General features: G+C 34.9%; 1 protein-coding gene and 1 long non-coding RNA gene across 2 annotated transcripts; one reads left to right on the forward strand and one right to left on the reverse strand.

The window, feature by feature from the left end:
* Nucleotides 1-216: 216 nt before the first annotated feature.
* Nucleotides 217-15,502, reverse strand: ctsbb (cathepsin Bb). Its single transcript, NM_001431146.2, is given in 10 exon segments — nt 217-905; nt 4,933-5,061; nt 5,171-5,287; nt 5,362-5,505; nt 7,478-7,563; nt 8,507-8,622; nt 10,912-11,026; nt 12,525-12,610; nt 13,220-13,337; nt 15,475-15,502. Coding segments are annotated over 9 exon segments (981 nt in total). The 5' UTR covers nt 13,331-13,337; nt 15,475-15,502; the 3' UTR covers nt 217-828.
* LOC147832363 (uncharacterized) lies at nt 1,335-3,922 on the forward strand. The gene is made up of 4 exons (XR_015519215.1): nt 1,335-2,879; nt 2,929-3,260; nt 3,325-3,536; nt 3,585-3,922. It is a non-coding gene; the product is annotated as an uncharacterized LOC147832363 (long non-coding RNA).
* Nucleotides 15,503-16,340: the final 838 nt, after the last annotated feature.

The following is a 16,340-nucleotide window of genomic DNA, read 5'->3' on the forward strand; positions in this document are numbered from 1 at the left end:
CTTCCTTGAATGATTTCAGCAGTTTTGTGACTGCGAGATGTTTGTTGTGGCACTGTTCAGCAGAACTCTTGGTACGATCAGATGCTTGTGTAAACACGGGTCCAGGTCAAAATACTGGTTTGTCTTTTCAGCATCATTACTCCAGTCTCCAGTGTCACATGATCCTCAGAAAGGTAATAACATTTCAGTATATTGAATGTTCTATTCATATGTAAATTAGACAGCTTATAAAACGTGTTTTATTTAAAATTTTGTTGTTGTACCTCATAGAATCGTTCATTTTTGTTGTAGTTTCTCACTTGTAAAACACTTTGTGACTGCATTAATATGTTTAAAAAGTGCTATATACAGTAAATAAACACTTCCACACTTAAATGCTCCAGCTTACTGACAGAACAGCAACCACTGTGGAGGCGGGGCTAAAGATAGTGAGGCTCCATCGGATTGGTCAAATTTAGATAAACAACCAATGCATAAAATAAATCTAAATTATCACACATCTGCAATACTTATATTGCATATGCAGTACTATAACAATCATTTTGCAATACATTAAGCAGCCCTAGACTACATATATCCTATTATTTAATACAGAATATGTTATTGCATCGGTAGCGTAGAGGTTGCATTATTCATTATATTGCAGAATAGAAAAAAAGAAAACATACTTGTGTAATTTTTTATTTCCGTGCCATTCTTATCAAACTAAAAGTCCCAACTTAATGATTGTGTTTGAGTGTGATTTAGAAGCAGCATGACTGTGTGTGTGTGTGTGTGTGTGTGTGTGTGTGTGTGTGTGTGTGTGTGTGTGTGTGTGTGTGTGTGTATTCAGAGCTTAGGGAGTCCAGCCACCATCTCACTCTCAATCCCACATTCATCATGGCCTCTGAGGATCTTAAAATAACCTGCACAGATTTACACAACAACTGCATCAGATTGAGCGGCAAAACAATATTGACAGAACATTGCCATAATGTTTGTCATTACATTATGAAGCAATAATTTATCATAAAATAATTACGCTTTTTATGTAAAATTTAATAATAACTAATTATTTGAATAATAATGAATATATTATAATTAATAAATAAATAATCTACTTTTTATGAGTTTCAAACAGTTTTTAGAGATAAAAAATATAGTTATGTATCTAAGTGTTTAAAAAGTAATCTATTCAACCGGATGAACAGTAATCTATGTGGTTGAAAAAATAATATATCTAAGCCGTTGAAAGGTAATCTAACGGTTAAAAAGTAATCTAAGCAGCAGAAAAGTGATCTATTCAACCGATTGAAAAGTAATCTAAGTAGATAGAAAAGTAATCTGTTCAAGTGGTTGAAAAGTAATCTATCTAAGCAGTTGGAATGTAATATAAAGGTTAAAAAGTAATCAAAGCATTTAAAAAAGTAATCTATCTAAGTGGTTGAAAAGTAATCTAAGCATTTGAAAAGTAATCTATCTAAGTGGTTGAAAAGTAATCTATCTAAGCATTTGAAAAGTAATCTAAGTGGTTGAAAAGTAATCTAAGCGGCTGAAAAGTAATTAATTGGTTGAAAAGTAATCTTTCTAAGTGGTTATAAAATAGTCTAAGCTGTTAAAAAGTAATCTATCTAAGCGGTAGAAAAGTAATTATCTAAACAGTTGTAAAGTAATCTGTTCAAGAAGCTAAAAAGTAATCTAAGCAGTTCAAAAGTAATTAAATGGTTGAAAAGTAATCTAAGTGGTAGAAAAGTAATCTGTCTAAGCATTTGAAAAATAATCTGTTAAAGTAGTTGTAACGTAATCTATCTAAGCAGTTGAAAAGTAATCAAAGCAGTTAAATTGTAATTGCCTAATAAGTCGAAAAGTAATCTAAGCGGTTGAAAAGTAATTTAAGTGGTTGAAAAGTAATTAAGCAATTAAAAAGTAATCGAAGTGGTCGAAAAGTAATTATCTAAGCATTTGAAAAGTAATCTGTTCAAGTGGTTAAAAAGTAATCTATCTAAGAGGTTGAAAGTAACCTATCTAAGTAGTTGCAAAGTAATCTATCAAAGCAGTTGAAAAAGTACTCTAAGTGATTGAAAAGTAATATATCTAAGCGGTTGAAAAGTAATCTATCGAAGTGATTGAAAAGTAATGTATTTTAATGGTTGAAAAGTAATCAAACGGTTAAAAAGTAATCTAAGCAACTGAAAAGTAATCTATTTAAGCGATTGAAAAGTAATCTAAATAGATGGAAAAGTAATCTGTTCAAGTGGTTGAAAACTCATCTACCTAAGCGGTTGAAATGTAATCTAATGGTTAAAAAAATAATCTAAGCAGCTGAAAAGTAATCTATCTAAGCAGTTGAAAAGTAATCTAAGTGGTTAAAAAGTACTTTAAGCTGTTGAAAAGTAATTATCTAAGCATTTGAAAGGTAATCTGTTCAAGTGGTTGAAAAGTAATCTATCTAAGAGGTTGAAAGTAATCTATCTAAGTAGTTGAAAAGTTATCTATTAAAGCAGTTGAAAAGTACTCTAAGTAGTTGAAAAGTAATCTATTTAAATGACTGAAAAATAATCTATCTAAGTGGTTGAAAAGTAATTAAACGGTTAAAAAGTAATCTAAGCAGCTGAAAAGTAATCTATTTAAGTGATTGAAAAGTAATCTAAGTAGATAGAAAAGTAATCTGTTTAAGTAGTTGAAAACTAATCTATCTAAGCGGTTAAAATGTAATCTAACGGTTAAAAAAAATTGAAGCAGCTAAAAAGTAATCTATCAAAGCGATTAAAAAGTACTCTAAGTGGTAAAAAGTAATCTATCTAAGCAGTTGAAAAGTAATCTGTTTAAGTGTTTGAAAAATAATCAATCTATGCAGTTGAAAAGTAATTATCTAAGCATTTGAAAAGTAATCTATCTAAGTGGCTGAAAAGTAATCTATTTAAATGACTGAAAAGTAATCTATCAAAGTGGCTGAAAAGTAATCTATCCAAGCATTTAAAAAGTAATTTAAGTGGTTGAAAAGTAATTTATCTAAGCGGTTGACAAGTAATTAATTGGTTGAAAAGTAATCTTTCTAAGTGGTGGAAAAATAGTCTAAGCTGTTGAAAAGTAATCTATCTAAGAAGTTGAAAAGTAATCTATTTAAATGACTGAAAAGTAATCTATCAAAGTGATTGAAAAGTAATAGATCTGAGAGGTTGAAAAGTAATCTGTCTAAGCAAATAAAAATTTACTTTTCAAGTTATTAAAAAGTAACCTGGTTAAAAGATTAAAAAGTAATCTGTCTAAGCGGCTGAAAAGTAATTAAGCATTTGAAAAGTAATCTAACTGGATAAAAAGTCATTTATCTAAGTGGTTGAAAAGTAATCTAAGTGGTTTAAAAGTAATCTATTTAAGTGACTGAACAGTATTATATCTAAGTGGTTAAAAAGTAATCTATCTAAGCAGTTGAAAAGTAATCTAAGCAGTTAAAAGGTAATTAGGTGGTTAAAAGTTATCTAAGCAAATGGAAAGTAATCTACCAAAGCAGTTGAAAATTACTCTACGCTGTCAAAAAGCAATCAAAACAGTTGAAAGTAATCTGTCTAAGCTGTTGAAAGTAATCTGTCAAAGCAGTTGAAAAGGAATCTATCTAAGTGGTTGAAAAGTAATCTAAGTAGTTACAAAAAATAAGCGGTAAAAAGTAATCTGTTCAAGTGGTTGAAAACCAATCTATGTATGCGGTTAAAAGTATTCTAGCTGGTTGGAAAGTAATCTTTCTAAAGCAGTTGAAAAGTAATCTATCTAAGCATTTGAATAGTAATCTAAGAGTTTGAAAAGTAATCTAAGCAGTTCAAAAGTAATCTAAGCGGTTCAAAAGTATTTAAGCAGTTGAAAAAGTAATCTAAGTAGTTGAAAAGTAATCTATGTGTTTGAAAAGTAATCCAAGTCGTTGAAAGTAATCTATCTATGTGTTTGAAAAGTAATCTAAGTCGTTGAAAAGTAATCTATCTATGTGTTTGAAAAGTAATCTAAGTAGTTGAAAAGTAATCTATCTATGTGTTTGAAAAGTAATCTAAGTAGTTGAAAAGTAATCTATGTGTTTGGAAAGTAATCCAAGTCGTTGAAAAGTAATCTATCTATGTGTTTGAAAAGTAATCTAAGTCGTTGAAAAGTAATCTATCTATGTGTTTGAAAAGTAATCTAAGTCGTTGAAAAGTAATCTATCTATGTGTTTGAAAAGTAATCTAAGTCGTTGAAAAGTAATCTATCTATGTGTTTGAAAAGTAATCTAAGTAGTTGAAAAGTAATCTATGTGTTTGGAAAGTAATCCAAGTCGTTGAAAAGTAATCTATCTATGTGTTTGAAAAGTAATCTAAGTCGTTTAAAAGTAATCTATCTATTTGTTTGAAAAGTAATCTAAGTCGTTCAAAAGTAATCTATCTATGTGTTTGAAAAGTAATCTAAGTCGTTGAAAAGTAATCTATCTATGTGTTTGAAAAGTAATCTAAGTCGTTGAAAAGTAATCTATCTATGTGTTTGAAAAGTAATCTAAGTCGTTGAAAAGTAATCTATCTATGTGTTTGAAAAGTAATCTAAGTCGTTGAAAAGTAATCTATCTATGTGTTTGAAAAGTAATCTAAGTCGTTGAAAAGTAATCTATCTATGTGTTTGAAAAGTAATCTAATTTGTTGAAAAGTAATCTATCTATGTGTTTGAAAAGTAATCTAAGTCGTTGAAAAGTAATCTATCTGAGCAGTAAAAAGTAATTAATTGGTTTAAAAGTACTCTTAAGCAGTTAAACTAGCATTAACTAATGGACTAAATTTTTTAAAGTGTTACCGTCATATTTATTATATAATATAGTTTATTATTTTTGGTTAATATTCATAGTTTTGTAACAGTTAATTTGATACTGCATTATTTCTATACTAACAGTATTTTGCACAGAGACTATAGTGTTTTGGACCATTAGTGTGTGTTTTTTCTAACCGTTGTCGCCCCAGTCTGAGTTCCAGGAATTTGCCACCAGCCAGAAGGGTGTCCCGTTTTCTTCTCCCCAGCCGAGGATCTTCACTGCGTGTCCACCGAGAGCAGAACCAGTGAGATGCTGATAAACACCTGATGAACATAGTAAACAGGCTTATACTAACTACAGTATTATAATGGATAAGTGTGTGTTTGTGTGTAGTGTTATCATGTATAAGTGTGTGTGTGTGTGTTTTCTGACCGCTCTTATACAGTGGAAAGTCCTCATAAACAGTAAACGCCGCCTCTACAGGGCCGTTGGTGTAAAGTTCAGTCATGATCTGCTGCTGGTCCGATGGGACGTTGTACACTTTAGAGCCTGCAGGGGGCGACAGACTCAGTCAAGGGCTCTCAGTAGTGAACAGAGGAAGGCCAGCAGATACAGATACTCACCAAAGTGTTTGTCCTGTTTGTAGGGGACGCTGTATTTTGGGATACAAACCCCTGTGCATTTGGGTGTGTCCTGTTCACCTGAACACGGCGGTCGAGTGCCGTTCACATGATGCTCACAGGGAGCGATGGAGTACGGTCTGCAGCCTGCACACACACACACAAACAACTCAGAGACAAGGAAATATACCCTGTAATGCTTTGATTTGTTTTATTTTATTTTATTTTTTATGTTATTTAATTTTTTTTATTTTATTTTAATTAAATTTAAAGATTAGTTTGTTTTAACTTTTATTTCAATTTTATTTTATGTAATTTTTATTAAAATTTTATTTTATTTTATTTAAATTTTATTTTTTTTAATAAATTTTACTTTATAAAATTTTTATTTCAATTTTATTTAATTAAATTTTAATTTAATTAAAATTTTACTTAATTTTTTATTTACATTCTATTTCATTTTATTTTAATTCAGTAAAATCTTATTTTATTTAAATTTATTAAATGTTTATTTAAACATATTTTTCATATTTTTATATGTAGTATAAACTTTTAATTTAATAATAGATTTTTTGTTTGTAATTTATTTTAAATTATTGCCAATATTTAGTTATAATTTAATTTAATTTTTCAATTTTTATTACATCATCAGAAGTTGTCTGCCATTCCAGAGCAGAAGCAGATGGGCAGACATTGAATAATATTACTTATACACACACGCACACACACACACACACACACACACACACACACACACACACACACACACACACACACACACACACACACACACACATATATATATATATATACACAAATACACACACACACACACACGCACACACATATATGTGTATGTGTGTGTGTGTGTGTGTGTGTGTGTGTGTGTGTGTGTGTGTATTTTAGTGCATTAACGCGTGCGATTAATTAGAAAATTTTAATGCATTAAAAAAAATTAACGCAATCGACGCAGTTGCAGGTGGACGTGTGTTCAACATTCAAAGAAATATGGATAAGACCAAGGAAGCACTTTTTGAAGGAAAGTTTCAGTATAAAACAATTAATGTGGCATCACCATGCTCTCCAGAGATTCATGTAATTTCAGGTATTTCATTTTTAACTTTCGACTTTTTTTTCAATGGAATTTGAAAAACCTTCGCATTTCGTGACTCGGTGTTCCTTTAAGGTAATCAAAAATCGCTGCTTACACGGTAGACTTTTAATAAGAGTATAATCTTATTCACATTAAAATCGGAGTATTGGTGTCTTATGTAAATGTACTCAGAAAGTCTCTAGTGAAGTCGCGAGCTGTCAAAGATAGCGCATTACTCTGCCTTTCAGCATGCGCCCTCCAATGTTTCGTTAAGTTTAACGTGTTTCCTCATTAAACACAACGAATGTGTCAGCTTTGCGTCGTTGTGTCAGAATCCTTGTGAAATACAGCCATACTTAAGAACATTTAGTTTAAGCATATTTGATGAACGCGATCATGCGTGTTAAATCTGAAGGAAGTCGCTCCAGCGCGTTGTGTGTGCGTCTGTGTGTGTGTCTGTGTCAGGCACGTTGAGGGGTGGAGTGAGCGACGAACTTGAATGGGTAAGTGTGCACGCGAGACGTACCTAAAGAGCAGTGGGGTTGAATTGTGCGCGACGTACCTGAAGAGCTAGGAGGGATACGGTGGAGAGGGGTGTGCAATGTATTTAAGGACCGGGTGGGAGACGTGCGACTTATTATTATAATTTTCAATTTTCCATATCTGTAATGCCTGTATTTTGCCATTTTTGCAGTCCACTTAGAATCCAACATGGAAATCAATGTTTTCTTTATTGGCATTGATTGTTTTGAAATTCAAATGGCATTGACATGCCTGTGTTTTAATTTCTGTAAAAAATATGGCTGTCAAGCAGGATCTTGATGGTTTATTGTGATTATGTTGTTTACATGCAGAAATCTGTGTTACAAGTTAAACAAAATTTCTAATAATGAATTATATTTTGAATTTAAATAGTATTTGTCTTGCGTTTACATTAATTTTACATTTGATTAGCCATAATTACAAGTGTCAGTCTTTTAAATGCGATTAATATACTAACATATAATAAAGATGATCCAGACTCACCCACATCAGAGTTGTACAGTCCTCCAGTCACTAGGCCGGATCTTCTCCAGTAATCCCAGGCTTCAGCCGGAAAACCTCCAGAACAGCTGACAGAGAGAGAGATTCAATAAACATGTTCCACATGAATAAATACGATGGTAATTTAGAGTAAATAACTGTGTTTTGAACCATACTATAGTAACATATTATACTGTATACATTAAAGCATGGCGAAGCGGTGGCGCAGTGGGTAGTGCTGTCACCTCGCAGCAAGAAGGTCGCTGGTTTGAGCCTTGGCTGGGTCAGTTGGCATTTCTGTGTGGAGTTAGCATGTTCTGCCTGCGTTTGCGTGAGTTTCCTCCGGGTGCTCCGGTTTCCCCCACAGTCCAAATACATGTGGTACAGGAGATTTGAGTAGGCTAAATTGGCGGTTATGAATGTGTGTGAATGAGTGTGTATGGATGTTTCCCAGTGATGGGTTGCAGCTGGAAGAGCATCCACTGCGTAAAACATATACTGGATAAGTTGGGGGTTCATTCTTCTGTGGCGACCCCGGATTAATAAAGGGACTAGTCCAAAATGAAAATGAACGAATGAAACTGTGGTGTACTATAGTATAATATACTCCTATAGCGTCATTTGCTTATATAACTATAGTTGTTGTGTTCCCATAGCAACTGTAGAATCACCACAACAGATGAAATACTATAGTTGTTGTGTTACCATAGCAACTACGGAATCGACCTAAACGGATTAAAAACTACAGTGGTTGTGTTACCATAGCAACTACGGAATCACCACAACAGATCAATTACTGTAATTATTGTGTTTTCAAAGCAACTATAGAATCACCATATCAGAATATACTATAGTTGTTGCGTTACCATAGCAACTGTAGAATCACCACAACAGAATAATACTATAGTTGTTGTGTTACCATAGCAATTCTAGAATCACCATAACAATAAACACTATGGTTGTTGTGTTACCATAGCAACTGTCACCAAAAGTTAATTCCAGTACTTTAGTACAGTTCTTGATCAGACGCACCCGAATCCACACTGATCACAGCAGGACAGCAGATCTTCAGCTGAGATCTCCGGAGACTGCTTCCCTTTACTGTGGATGCAGATACGATCAGAGATGGACTCCACTGCACCGAACGCCTGCACAACACACACACACACACACACACACACACACACACACACACACACACACACACACACACACACACACACACACACACATATATAAAATATTGTGTGTTAATATTTTCAATATTGTTGTCTAATTGTTACAATATTTAAAAACAATTTCTGTACACACAACAACACAAAACATGCACACAAACAATACACACACACACAACACAACATAGAGACAAACACATACAACACACAACACAATGCAGTGCATCCTGAAAGTATTGATGTCGCTTCACTTTTTCCACATTTGTTTATGTTACAGTCTAGTTCCAAAATGGATTCAATTGATTTTTTTCCTCAACATTCTACACACAATCCCCCATAATGACAATGTGAACAAAGAGTTTGAAATTGTTACAAATTTATTAACAATAAAAAAAGCTGTAAAATCAGATGTACATCAGTATTCACAGGCTTTGCTCAATACTCTGTTGATGCACGTTTGTCAGTGATTACAGCCTCAAGTCTTTCTGAATATGATGCACAAGCTCTGCTCATCTGTCTTTGGGAATATTCGGCCGTTCCTCTTTGCAGTACCTCTCAAGCTCTATCAGGTTGGATGGGAAGCGACGGTGTGCAGCCATTTTCAGATCTCTCCAGAGAAGCTCAATAGGATTTAGGTCTGGGCTCTGGCTGGGCCACTCAAGGATATTCCCTGAGTTGTTGTAAAGCCACTCCATTGATATTTTGGCGGTGTGCTTTGGGTCATTGTCCTGCTGGAGGATGAAGCGTCGCCCCAGTCTGAGGTGGAGAGCACTCTTGTGCAGGTCTTCATTCAGGATGTCTCTGTACATCGCTGCATTCATCTTTCCCTCTATCCTGACTAGTCTTCCAGTTCCTGCTGCTGAAACACATCCCCACAGCATGATGCCAACACCACCATGCTTCACTGTAGGGATGCTGTTAGCCTGGTGATGAGCGCTGCCTGCTGTTCTCCAAACGTAACGCCTGGCGTTCACTCCAAACAGTTCAGTTTGAGTCTCATCAGAGCAGAGAGTTTAGTTTCTGATGCTCTGAGAGTCCTTCAGATGCAAACTCCAGGCGGGGAGTGTCTTCCGTCTGGACACTCTACCATACAGGCCTGATTGGTGGATTGCTGCACAGATGGTTGTCCTTCTGTAAGGTTCTCCTCTCTCCACAGAAGAACGCTGGAGCTCAGACAGAGTGATCATCGGGTTATTGATCAACTCCCTGACTAAGGCCCTTCTCCCCCGATCGCTCAGCTTAGATGTCCGGCCAGCTCTAGGAAGAGTCCTGGTGGTTCAACATCTTCCACTTACGGATGATGGAGGCCGCTGTGCTCATTGGAACTTTCAGAGCAGCAGAAATGTTTCTGTAAGCTTCCCCAGCCTTGTGCCTCCAGACAATCCTGCCTCAGAGGTCTACAGACAATTCCTTTGACTTCATGCTTGGTTTGTGCTTTGACATGCACTGTCAACCCTGGGCCCTTATATAGACAGGTGTAGCCTTTAAATCATGTCCAATCAGCTGAATTGAGCACAGGTGAACTCCGATGAAGCTGCTGAAACATCTCCAGAATGATCAATGGAGACAGAATGAACCTGAGCTCCATTTAGAGCTTCACACCAAAGGCTGTGAATACTGATGTACATGTGATTTATCAGCTTTTTTATAATTAATAAATTTGCAACAATTTCAAAAACTCTTTGTTCACATTATGTTCATGTTCTCATTATGGAGGATTGTGTGTAGAATGTTCAGGAAATAAATAAATTAAATCCCTTTTGGAATTCCTAATCTGCAATTGCCTCTCTGGATATACCACTAACTGTACTCAAAAAATAATAATAATAATAATAAAAAAAATGACTAATGCTTTCCTTCTTACACTTTACACACCTGAATCTTGCCTATAGCACTTATTCATTGTTGCTCTTATTGTTGTGTAAATTGCTTCCTTGTCCTCATTTGTAAGTCGCTTTGGATAAAAGCATCTGCTAAATGACCAAACGTAAATGTGGAATAAGGCTGTAACATAAACAAATACGGAAAGCGACATCAATACTTTCAGGATGCACTGTACACAAATAACATGCACAATACACACACAAGTCTGTCTGAGTGCACTTGTGTTAGTGTCTGTGTGTGTACATGTGTATGCATGTGTGTACTAGTGCGTTTTTGTCTGCTCGTGTGTGCGATGTATGCACGTGTGTGTGTGTGTGTGTGTGTTCGTCTGTCTGTCTGTGTCTCTATTGTGTGTGTGCATGTGTGGGTGTGCTTTACCCAGCAGGAGCCGCAGGACCCTTGGTCTCGGATCTGGTTGAGGGTCTTACAGTTCGGCCACTGGTCCCGCAGGTCAAAACTGTCTGGAAGCTTCACGTTTGTGGAGTGTTTCACACTGCAGATGGAGAAAACACACACACACACACACACACACACACACACACACACACACACATACAGAGAAAATCAGTTCATTTTCAACTGCACTCACAGAAAACTAGAAACCTTCTCCAGACTTTTGCTAATCTTTTAGCAAAGTTCTCTCAAGATTAGGAATAAGACTTTCTCTGATTTGTTTTCTTTACATTTGTTTATGCTTCTACTATAGTTGAATGCTTGATTCTGATTGGCTGATGAACCTTCTAGGGTGTGCTGTTATTCTGAGGAAGGTTTATTTCCAGAACCTTTACACTCTCTGTTCCTAAATAAATATTATAATAAACACAACCAAAAATGTGCTGCTTTACACTTCATATGACATCACACCGCGGGTGTGTTGAATGCTGTATTCTGATTGGCTGAGGTCATTCTGAGGTGTCTGGTTATTGTCAGATAAACGTACAGCACACACACACAAACAACTCAGGGACCAGAAAACGTACACCAATTTTTATTTAAATTACATCTTATTTTATTTAAATTTACTACATTTTATTTACATTTTAATTTAATAACATTTTAAAACATTTTATTTACATTTTATTTTATTTAACTTTATTTTATTTGACTTTTATTTACATTTATATTTTAAAATATAATACAGATTTTAGATTTATTAATAAATTGTTTGATTAAAATGATTGCCAATATTTAGTTATTATGAACTGATTGGCTGAGAATCACTCTAAGGTGTTAATGTCAGATAAATGCACAGCACACACACACACACACACACACACACACACACACACACACACACACACACACACACACACACACACACACAATTTTATTTAATTTTATTTTATTTGCGATTTTTTTAATGTATTAAATTTTATTTACATTTAATTAACATTTTTAAATATTTTATTTACAATTTATTATTTTTTTACTTTTTTATTTGACTTATTTATATTTTATTTAAATGTAATTTTTTTTAAGCATATATTTAATATTTTAAAATTTAATACAGATTTTAGTTTTAATAATTAAATTGTTGGATAAAACTTATTGCCAATATTTAGTTATTATGAACTGATTGGCTCATGATCATTCTAAGGTGTTCGGTTATTGTCAGATAAAGGCACAGCTAGTAGTTCCGGCAGGTTTTGAGCACATCACAGCTCCATATCTTTACGCTGAATGATTTGAGTGATTTCACAGCTACAACAATCAAATACTCAGCTCTGATTGGCTCATGATCATTCTAAGGTGTTCGGTTACTGTCAGATAAACGCACAGCTAAAGTAGTTCCGGCAGGTTTTAAGCACATTACAGCTCCATTTCACTTCACTGAATGATTACAGTTATTTCACAACTACAACAGTCAAAAATGACATCAAAACACAACAGATGGATTTGGAGGAGACGTGTGAGAAACTAGTGCTGCAGCTAAGCTTGCAATGCATTTGTTTAAATAATAAATTCCACCAACACATTAGTTTTGGACTCACGTATGTGGCAATCTTGGGCCCTTCAGAACCGTCCCACACAGAGATTTCAGATATTTTTTTGGCACATTGTCGAAATTGACACCTGCCTGTGAAGAAATGAAAGAAAGGATTAAGAAAAGAGGAACAAAGGAGCGTGAACAGCTGTGGTTCCACTGCATAGAGTTATATATAAAGATATTCAGTTTGAGAACAACACTAAAAATATTTCCTAAATGATGTTAAACAGATTGAGGAGTTTTTCACAGTATTTCCTATAATATTTTTTCTTCTGGAGAAAGTCTTATTTGTTTTATTTCTGCTAGAATAAAAGCAGTTTTTAATTGTTTTAGACCCATTTTAAGGTCAATATTATTAGCTCTCTTAAGCAATATTAGTTTTGGATTGTCTCCAGAACAAACCACTGTTATACAATGACTTGCCTAATTACCCTAACTTTACCCTAATTACCCTAGTTAAGCCTTTAAATGTCACTTTAAGCTGAATACTAGTGTCTTGAAGAATATCTAGTCTAATATTATGTGCTGTCATCATGGCAAAGATAAAATATATCAGCTATTAGAGATGAGTTATTAAAACTATTATGATTAGAAATGTCTTGAAGAAAATATTCTCATCGCTAAACAGAAATTGGGGGGAAAATACAGCAAAATATGTTTGATTAAATAATAAAGAGACGAAACTAACTCCACACTCACCGTCCATGTGCTTCTGGCTGCATTGATGAAGCTGATCATCTCATCATGTGTGTGAAGCTGTGGACGAGCACACGTAACGGACAGAAGAGCGAACACACACACACGCCACATCCTCACACTGCAGGAGGAGAGAAGATATTCAAGATCAATATTCACTATTACTGTAAATTAATAAGTGTAACTATTGATTCATTTTCCTTCGGCTTGGTCCCTTATTTTTCGGGGTCGCCACAGCGGAATGAACCGCCTTCTTATTCCAGCATATGTTTAACAGAGTGGATGCTCTCCCTGCTGCAACCCAGTACTAGGAAACACCCATACACACTCATTCACACACACTCTCATGCACTACAGCCAATGTAGTTGATCAATTCCCCTATAGCGCATGTGTTTGGACTGTGGGGGAAACCGGAGCACCCGGAGGAAACCCACGCCAACACGAGGAGAACATGCAAAACTCCACACATTAACACCAACTGACCCAGCCGGGACTTAGCGACATTCTTGCCGTGAAGCCACAGTGCTAACCACTGAGCCACCGTGTCGCCCATGCATAAAATCATTTAAAGCAAGTGATAAAACATTATTTAAACATTTGTGAATGGAAAATGCATTTCAGGACTAATAAAATTACTAATGATTTTTTTTATAAAACACATTTTTGTGCAAATCTTTTTTATTATTTTTTTTAATATTAGACTTTTATGTTAAAATATTAAACATTTGTGATAAGCATTGCTGGTTAGCGCGCTGACATATGTTGTGGTAGCACTTCAGGGCGTCCCGAGATCGAATCCCGGCTCAAGGACATTTCCCAACCCTATCCCCCTCTCGAAATGTCTGGCTGCAGACCTGGTGCAGTGCAATCTGTGCTGCATCCAATGCTTTTTAATGGGCTCACCTAACCCCACCCTTCGCAGTGACGTCACTCGCTCCATTGAGTGCATTGTGTCTGACATTGTATCGCTGAGTGATGCAATCTCAGCTTGCATCATAAAGGCTGCATCCAGATATTATGGTCTCTTTCTCCCACTTTGCTTCCAGTCTAATTACTGTCCTATCTATTAAGGCAAAAAAAAAAAAAAAACTAACAAAAAAACATGTAAATATATATATATATATATAGATTAAACATTTGTAATTTACTTTTAAACAAAATGTAATTTACATTTTGGGCGAGGCAGTGGTGCAGTAGGTAGTGCTGTCGCCTCACAGCAAAAAGGTCGCTGGTTCGAACCCCAGCTCAGTTGGCGTTTCTGTGTGGAGTTTGCATGTTCTCCCTGCATTCGCGTGGGTATCCTCAGGGTGCTCTGGTTTCCCCCACAGTCCAAACACATGCGGTACAGGTGAATTAGGTAGGCTAAATTGTCCGTAGTGTATGAGTGTGTGTGTGTGGATGTTTACCAGAGATGGGTTGCGGCTGGAAGGGCATCCGCTGTGTAAAAACGTGCTGGACAAGTTGGTGGTTCGTTTGGCTGTGGCGACCATGGATTTAAAAAGTGACTAAGCCGACAAGAAAATGAATGAATGAAATTACATTTTAATGATGACAAACATACGAATGAAAACTTTTAATAACTAAAAATAAAACATAAATTTTTTTTTTTTTAATTAGGCATCTAAAATACTCAATAAACTATTCATAAAATAACCAATGAAACAATAGCATCAATAATTATAAACAATAATAATAAAATAATCAATAAAATATGAAATATTTGTCACATTTCTAAGTCTATGAAAGATTTTGCGATAACACAATCCATATAGGATCACTGACTCTATAGTTCTGTAACTGGAAATGTTAAGATAAATAAATAAATAACTCTAACTAATGTGAAGAGTTCAGATGCAAAAACCTCTAAGTGCCGCCTGAATTTTTCTCCTTAAATTAGTATTTTTCTCGGTATAAGTTTTTACGTATAAGTTGAGTAGGTTCCCTTTTATGTCAATTAATTTGTTAGTTTCATTGCTTTTAATTAGTAGAAATAAATATAGGAGTCCCAGAAAAATGTTCATTTAAGAAGAAAATTTCAGATGGCACTCAGAGGCTCTTGCATATATATATATATATATATATATATATATATATATATATATATATATATATATATATATATATATATCCATATATATATATATATATATATAACGAAACTCCGATCATTGATAAACATCTACGATCATCACATGTTAAAATAAAAACAAAATTAAATACTAAAGTCATGTTTTACATTGGAAAAAGCAGGCTTTACCTGAGCATTAAAGTCTGTTCCTCTGTTCCTCAAGCTGAAGATTCACTAATGTGATAACATACCCGGGTTTTACTGCATTATAAAGCCTCATGCTGTAAACCATCATGTGACAGAACGTCAGGTGGAAGTTACAGCCATCACAAGACAAGCAAAGTCTAAACGGAGGAACTGTTGATGTGTGCAGGTGTGAACAGCCGAAAAACATCTCTCACTGTGAACGACTGACTATTAAAAGCCTAAAATCTCCCAGTAATACTGTGTGTTTGTGTATAAACAGTGAATAGTGACTATTCTATGGTTGCTAAGCTGTTGATAGTACTTACATTGTTGCTAAGGTGATTTGGATGGTTGCTAGGGTGTTACAAAGTGGTTGCTGTAATGTTATATTTCCTGGTGAACTGATGCATGTGTGCTATGGTATTTCATGTGTTTTCTAATGTTACTATGGTGATTAAGATGGTTGTCAGAGTGTTGCTAAGCAGTTGCTATGATCTTATAGTTCCTGGTGAACTGTTATGTGGTTGCTATGGTGTTTCATGTAATTGCTAAGGTGAAATGGGTGGTTGCTAAGCCGTTGGTATGGCGTTATAGTACCTGGAAAATCGTTGCTAAGGTGATTTGGATGGTTGCCAGGGTGCTACAAAGTGGTTGCTATGATCTTAATATTTCCTGGTGAACTGATATGTGGGTGTTTCATGTAATTGCTAATGTTACTATGGTGATTTAGGTGGTTGCCATGGTGTTTCTAAGATCTTAGAGTTGGTGAACTGTAATGTGATTGCTATGGTGTTTCGTGAGATTGTTAGGTGTTACTAAGGTGATCTGAGTGGTTACTAAGCCGTTGGTATAATGTTTTGCCATTAGTA

The sequence above is a fragment of the Danio rerio genome, chromosome 20, assembly GCF_052040795.2.
Source record: "Danio rerio strain M-AB ecotype USA chromosome 20, GRCz13ab, whole genome shotgun sequence".
Taxonomy (NCBI): domain Eukaryota; kingdom Metazoa; phylum Chordata; class Actinopteri; order Cypriniformes; family Danionidae; genus Danio; species Danio rerio.